The sequence below is a fragment of the Anneissia japonica genome, unplaced genomic scaffold (genome assembly GCF_011630105.1).
Source record: "Anneissia japonica isolate Jap-2015-1 unplaced genomic scaffold, ASM1163010v1 scaffold288291_len444093_cov181, whole genome shotgun sequence".
NCBI lineage: Eukaryota > Metazoa > Echinodermata > Crinoidea > Comatulida > Comatulidae > Anneissia > Anneissia japonica.
This window is the reverse complement of record NW_022731168.1, coordinates 1-8,283: the sequence shown is the minus strand read 5'-3', so window position 1 is coordinate 8,283 and position 8,283 is coordinate 1. Positions and strand designations below refer to the sequence as shown.

Genomic DNA, 8,283 nt, shown 5'->3' with positions numbered 1-8,283 from the left:
TATATATACATTATATATATATATATATATATATATATATATATATATATGATACATATAAATATATATATATATGCTATATATAAATTAATATTTTACATTATCAATATTTGAATGAATGATCAAATTAATGAATGCATGAATGAATAAATGGATGGATGAATGAACGAATAAAAAATGAATGAATTAATGAATGAATAAATGAGTGAGTAAGTGAATGAAGAATGAATAATTGATTGATTGATTGATTGAATGAATGAATAAATGACTATATGAATGAATGAATTAATTATTGAATGAATGAATGAGTGAATGAATGAACGAACGAACGAATGCACAGACGGACGGATAGAAGGATGAATGGATGGATGAATGTAAGAATGAATGAATGAATGAATGAATGAATGAATGAATGAAAGTGAACAAATGCATGAATGAATGCTGGTTTCTATGTATATACGCTAATGATACCACCGTATGGTGTTTTTTTCCTCTATATTAATATGTACCTTACAGTAGTAGGTCGCTTGACCCCCTTCATCGAAAGGTTCTCGTACCCTTAAATACAATCTGAAAACCATATTCAATTAAAACTTGGAATTTATATATTGGATTTTATTGTTAATGTTTATCAGATCAAAACAGATAGTATCTCATTCATGATATTATCTCCAAAATTGGAAAAGTTGAAGTTCAATCAATAATAATAGTTTGAAAGATATAATCATGCCTGTGGCTTTAAATTAAAAACATCTTATGGAAACTCAATGGACTGACATCAAGACTGTAAGTTGTTCTTGGTATCAGAGCACATAATATGCCTCAGTTATATTGTCTAATCTCTGATTAGAATGTACAATTGTTTCATCGATAACAAACTAAGCACAAATTGATGTAAACTTACTGTGAGTGAAGATCAGAAATCAAGAACCAATTATACTGATAAATATATTTAATAGTTTATAATCAGTTGTTAATCTACAAACTGACATCAAGACTCTAGTATCAGAGCAGATATTATATTAAGATCAGGCCTTTGCTATTTGTATAATTTCTGATAATAATATAATACAGTAGTAATAAGATAAACAGTAGAAGTTCAGAAACCAAGAACCAATTATCCTGATAAATATAATTAATATTTCATCATCAGTTGTTTCTATATTTGTCTGTATCTTTGCTAGGTATTGTAAATTAATAGCAAATAGCTGATCAAGTGCATTTGTGTTTTGTTTGGTATCAGTTAGCACATTATCTCATTACCTCATTATCTTTTAAAACCAGGCTAAAGACCTTTATTTTCCATCAAGTTTTTCATTAATTTAACATCACATCCTTATTCTGTTTTTTATGTACAGTGCACCGAGAGCTTGCTTACTATATAAGAATGAACTTATTATTATTATTATTATTTATCTCATTAACCATTCTGAGTTTCCATTACTTTTGACTTAGAAAATCAGTTGTACAATATATTAAACCATGTTTTTAATCCAGAGCCTGCCTTTAAGGATGGTGTAAGTGATAATCATGCTGCAGATGCATACTAGTCTTTTAACCCCATGTGTTTGCAATAATATTGCGATTTTCAACACTGTGTTCTACAATAGTGTTTTATATTGAGCAAAGTGTTCATACACTGGATGGAGGCCAATATGAGCAGTTATTACAGCGTGTTCTCCACAGTTTGGTAGGATGGATTCCATCACATGATCTACTGAGTAGCTGATTTGATTGGCCGTCATGATTTAGTATTCAGTAAAGTTTCCAACATTCGTTTGATATTTTCCAACTCCAGTACAAGCTTCTGAACCTGTAAATACAAACAAGTAAACACCTTTAACATTTAATTGATATCAAGTATTACAGCACTGACAAATCCTCGAAGAATAATATACTTCCACATCAAAATTCAAACACGAGTGCCAAATATAATAAGTTAAAAAGATCTACTGATATTAACCTATACGGAAACAGACATAGGCCTATCTAGTATTTTTTCACCACACACTAGACTAGTAAATACATATTATCAAAACAGGTGTTTACCGAATGGACTGGTCAACAGCTGTTTTTGTAACACTCATTGCCAATTATTGCATATTGTAAGTTGGTCTTACCATGGACCTATTAATCCATGGTCCATGGTCTTACCTTCTCACTATTTTGCTGTCTTATTTCATCAGGCACCTTCTCATTGTAATGCTTTATTTCTGTTGCTTTTATCAGTTTGTCAAGTTGTGAGTTTAGCTTTATCTCTTTCATTTGGAGTTTCTTTGTTATATTTGTTATATCTACCACTCCCTGCAAAAACACAAATTGAAAACATCAAGACAGTGTCCAGACACTAACATTAAGCTAAAAGACTTTATCAGATATTTAATATTATTTAAATAAAACCAGTGAAAGAGTCATCATAGTATAATTACCATGTGACATGTAGTAAACAATGAGATGTAAATGCTTCAATATATTGACCAATCAACAATCATTTTATTTTGTAACACAAACCTTTAACTGCACAGCCACATCACAAGATGGTGATACAGTAGACACAGCACAACCAGAGGGAGTAGCAACATCAAATAGAACATCTAGTGAGGCTGCTTTAGTTAAAGTCTGTAAATCCTCTTGATAATTCCTGAGCATAGAGTGGGTATCATCAGTACGGCAGACAACAAAAGCTATGAAAAAAATAAATGAAATGTTAGCGACCATAGAATATTATCTCTACTTAACACCAACATTAATGAAAATTCTGCTAAAAGAAATCAGAAAAAAAATCTCAAAATTTCAATTAAGAGTTTGAACAGTTTAAAAGGATAACAATAAGTTATGAACTTCCAACCAGAAACAAATAAAAAACAGACTGAATGTATATTATAGGAATCAGAAGGCAGGCACCCACTATCATCATTTGGTTTAGTTTTTTGCAAATTGTGACAGAAAATTAATTCTTAGATATTCCTGCAGCACATAACACCAAAAACATATACCCCACTCTTAAAGCTTCATCCTAAAGCACACAGTAATAAGTGGAGAAAAATTTTACCATTTACTTGTTTCACTTCATATTGCACTTTGAGTGATCGTATACTCCTCGCAACTCCCAACATTAAATCTGTATCCTCCTCAAGTGGTACATCCTTATAAGGAAGCTATAAACATATTTGAAAAGTTTTAATTATTAAATACAAGAAATTATTAGTTGCATTTTTCTGAATTTTTTTTCTTCTGCCTATGCTATAATTGTTGTTTACTCAATATCTACTATTGCCATATTTTTCTATTTGAATTTTAGTGTTTATTTCAATTGAACTGATCATAACTTACTTCAGTAATAGTTGGATACCGGGAAACACAAATACTAGAAACGTCAGTTAGGCCTGGCAACCTTTGGTAAAGCTCTTCTGTGAGGTACGGCATGAAGGGGCTTAGAAGCCTCAGACCAGCATCAATACAAGTGAAAAGGACAGAGCGAGACACCTTAGCTGCTGTTGATTTATCATCATTTATAAATGGTTTAATAGTTTCCTTCAGAAATAAAAAAAGATAATATGTTAATAATTACAACACCAATGCTATTCAGAATATATAGTGTAGAAACTGCTAAAGAGAAGAACAGACTACAAACACTTAAAGTGATGAGTCTATAGACCACAGTACCAAGGCTTTAGGCCCATCATACTATCAATTATGCAAAACATATAAAACATGCATGATATTACTTTTTAATTTTTTAGTTTATTTCATCATAATAAATTTAAATGAGCAATTAATTTTTTAATGAATTTTTGTGGTCATGTCAAATTCCACCATAGAAGATTTCAGATTTGATTTATTTTGTCATCTCATACACTATCGATCCTGAAGGAAAGTTTTGGAATTAATTAAACATACCAAGTACACGTCACAAAGACACTGCAACCAGAAGTGATGTAATGCTGTTGTCACCACCGTCAAATTGTAGCCATGGAAACCAGAATTACAAATTTCTGCAGTATGGCTGAGCTTAGAAAGGATCCAGCGATCAATTGCTCTGCCATTCTGCATTATCTGCAATTAAAATGGTCACATAATAAATTTTTAATCCTTTTCTCTTGAAATATAATTCTTCTATGTGATAAATAAGGAGCAGTTTTATGAAATTCATTATTTATCAAGTAATATTTTGCGTCATTTACTATAATCTTAAGGTCAGCTACAATTCATCACTACATTTTCTAGAGACATACCTTTTGAAAAGAAATTTATAAATACTTCACAGGAGATCATAAACTGCATATTCTATATTATATGAATTATTGATTTACTATTCTAATTATATATTTTCCAACTGCCACATAAAACCCAAGGTTTGAAAGAACCACTAAAACTTGGCTTTCTATGAAATATTTATACACATGTTCAACAATCACTGTTGTGAAATTACATAATTTAAAAATTGTATGACTATCTTAAGCTTTTATTTTTCCAGCTACAGGTACTATTAAAAATTTGGTATACCTTATCACTTACATCTTCCATTTTCATATGTTTGAAGTCATCTCCAAAAACCATAAAGCTAAATTTGACAGCATTCCAAATTTTGTTGCAAAAATGTCTGTATTCTAGAACTTGTTGAACATTCAAGTTAATATCATCTCCTATAAAAAAAGACAAAACAATGGGTTAAGGGTATGTGACAATAATATAATTGTAAACATTACGTAAGTTGCAAACAAAACAAGCATACCTTGTGCCTTGTAAGTACAAAGGGCGAATCTAAGAGCATCGGTCCCACATTCTGGAATCCCGTTTGGAAAGTCTGCCCTCTGACCCTTGAGGGCAACACTTAACTCTGTATCATCATGCTTCAAGTTGCCACTTCTGAGGCGGTCTTGCAAAGCATTAAGGGATATGCCTTCGATGACATCAATTGGATCAATGACATTTCCAAGGGATTTACTCATCTTCCGCCCATGTGCATCACGCACCATTGAGTGAAGGTACACCTGCAAGAGAGGTGGTGTACTGTATGTTGGTACAATATAATACAAGTTTCCCACTAATTAAAGACATTTTCAATTAAAGCCCACCTCCAGTTAAAGATCACTTTTTTGTGGTCTCAAATTAACAGATGCCTTTATTTTTTTTATTATTAATAATAATAATAATTCTGGATTTATATAGCGCCTCACGTTGACACAACCTCGAAGCGCTTGAACATTATTAACCCCGGATCACTGGATCAAGCACATATGGAACACACACTCAAGCCCCATGGGTTGTAGCAGCAAATAAAAATTTAAATTATAAATTATATATGTGGTTAAACAAAAATATTTAACAATTCAGTAATGGTTGCTGCCTGAGAAATGCCCGAAATCATAAACTTTGAAGGCTGATTTCTCAATTATTGTTCTTTAAACAGCTGTTTAAACGCTTGTAACTTCATAAGGAAATGTTGGATTTAAATGATTCTTTTACCATTTTATAGCTCTAATTTTCATCTTTAACCCTGTATAAATAACTAAAAATTTTTGCGATGAATGACTGGTTTGGCTTGTCTCTGGCACATATTATATAAAATTTTTAGTATTATACCTGTTTAAATGGGACTTGCCCTGTTAGTCTCTGGCCAAGCATTACCATTCTTGCAACCCAGAAAAACAGTATATCATAGCCTGTCTCCAGTAGAGTATATGGGTAATAGTGTGACAGGTCAGGAGTCTACATATAAAAAAAGAAAATTAAGGGTAATAGGTAAGTGAGTAGCACATAACATTGATTTGCATTGAAATTGTTAAAATTTAGTGGCAAAACCGGGGAAACGTGCCCCCCCCCCCCTTACTGGATCTGCCCCTAAATTAACCTTACTTTTTCAGGCCATCCATGTACAGCAAATGGGAAGAGGCCTGACGAGAACCAAGTGTCCAATACATCTTCATCTGTAGAGAAAATTAAATACAAAATAAATTTTAATAATTGTTATATTTTCAATGTCATTTTTTTGTAATATATCTTAAGAATTTATGAAAATATAGATATTTACATCCATATTCAAGCAGGATTTAAATTTCATTGATTGGCCTTCAAATATTGATATTGTAAATTCTCTCAACATATACAGTACATATAAAAGATACAAAATACAATATAAAATACATTAAAACAGTAAAACAAACCCAAAAGGAAAAATGGGTCATAAAAACATTACACAATAACAATAGGGAAATATGCATGTACATATTCTAAGGGATAGCAACTAAGAGACTTGGGTTTACAGAGAGTTTCTTTGTTTCTCTCATCTCTTTTCAGTGGTGTGGTACATTTACACTGATTCTATAATCTACCTTGAGTTAATGTGATATTGCTAGCTTGTACATCAAACCTCTTGGCAGCTTTATGTTTTGCCTCTTCTTCTGAGTGGGCACTCACCCAGTATTCGGCATCAGTATTCTATAAAAAGACATAGTTTTTAAAAATTAATATTTTTTTTAACTCGTTAAACCAGACAAAGCTACCATCATCACAGTAGTTTTTATCATGACCACCAATAATCTCCTGGTCATTGTTATTGCTGTCATCAGCATCATTACCATTCTCTTCACCAATCATCATCCATATCATCAAAATTATTTTCAGTATACATCATATTTTCATCATCACAATAATGTCACATATCATATTTACCATTATTATCATCATAAGCATCTACACATTCCAATCCTGTTCAAATCATCTTCATATCATCATCATCATCATCATCATCATCATCATCATCATCATCATAATCAGTCATCAATACAATTGTCATGACACTCTGTAATACATTAGTTTATTCCCATGTCTTCATACGAAAATTTAATAGTCATCATTAGTTCTGTCTTTGTACATGTATAAAACCGTATCCATACCTTTCCTGATGCATCATCATTATCAATCGTCACAAAGTATGCTGGGATACGATGACCCCACCAAAGTTGTCTTGATAAACACCAGTCTCTGAAAACCAACCACACAATAGTATACACAAATATTTACCTTATATTCTGATCAATGTGGCTTGGAAAACATGTGTTCATTGCTTTCAATCTTCTGAATTTACTCTACTTTTTTCTTTTAAAACTCAATTTTGAATACCGTAGCTCTAATCTCAAAGTTTAAATCAAACAAACTAAATAAAGTTTTTGATGAATATTTTAGAGATCCTCACCTGCTGTTTTTCAACCACTGATTCCAGGTTTTTATGTGCATGTCAGGGATTATCTCCAAATCTCCATCCTCAACTGCTTGCACAGCAGCAGCAGCCATCTCAGTGCAGTCCACAAACCACTGAGACTTGAGAAGCGGCTCAACAATGTCTTTAGAACGACTGAAAAATCAAAAGCATAAATAAGTTAAGTGTACATGCTTTAATATATCTCACCACCATTGGAAGTAAAAGCACATGGAAAGATGGGATGTATGGGATTCAATGAACAGTAAGTACTGTGGGCATTCTGAATATTAATGCAATTAAAAAAAATTACACTTTCATTTGCCATGAATTTGCTTTATTGTTGTAATTTTTAGAGTCTTAGTGATGAACAAAATTAAATATGGTATGAACATGTGCAGTATTACTAAGTGAACAACCTTAACCTTTTGAACCCTAAAGGCCGGAAAAACGTCTGTGTGCTTACGCTGCAATAACCCTAAAGGCCGGTATTCTGGCTTTGCGGGTCAGGTGACGTTATTCGGGATAATCACCTGACCAGTATGAGTAATGTGACGTAATTTTGTGACATCATCATTCCCAAGTCGTTCTGACAGCCTCGTACGTGATGATTTTTTAGAAAAAACAAATTTATATTAAATAATTTGACAATAAATGCCAACATGCTTTACGATTGATACTTTATGACTCCCAAGAGTAGATTGATGATGACGATTATCCAGGAAGTGATTTGGAAAGTGACAGTGAGGTAAACAGTGTAGTTTCTAGCCCTTGGCCAGACTGATCACGATAGTGCTAGTGCCAGCAGACAGTGGTAGTGATGATAGTTGTACATCGGGTTGATGGATGGCGGTAGCGGTACAGGGCCTAGGAGGTGGTGGTGATGATTGTAATAAAAAAATAGCATATTTTGTCCAAATAACTCAGGGTGAGTGTGCCGCAATATATAAATAATGCAGGGTTCAAAGGGTTAAGAAAAAAATGTTTTAATTGTACATTTGTTTTTATAAATACTCCCTGGTTAAAAAATAAATTAAAAACAAAAAGCTATTCTGGATTGTATTCCTTTTATTGTGCAAATA

General features: G+C 32.3%; 1 protein-coding gene across 1 annotated transcript; it reads right to left on the bottom strand.

The window, feature by feature from the left end:
• Positions 1-682: 682 nt before the first annotated feature.
• Positions 683-7,323, bottom strand: LOC117115222 (valine--tRNA ligase-like; the record flags this gene model as incomplete). Its single annotated transcript, XM_033258927.1, is given in 13 exon segments — positions 683-1,813; positions 2,155-2,304; positions 2,512-2,684; positions 3,053-3,158; positions 3,334-3,534; positions 3,901-4,056; positions 4,519-4,646; positions 4,736-4,994; positions 5,587-5,712; positions 5,860-5,930; positions 6,336-6,441; positions 6,900-6,987; positions 7,199-7,323. Coding segments are annotated over 13 exon segments (1,761 nt in total), but the record flags the coding sequence as incomplete, so codon positions are not given.
• Positions 7,324-8,283: the final 960 nt, after the last annotated feature.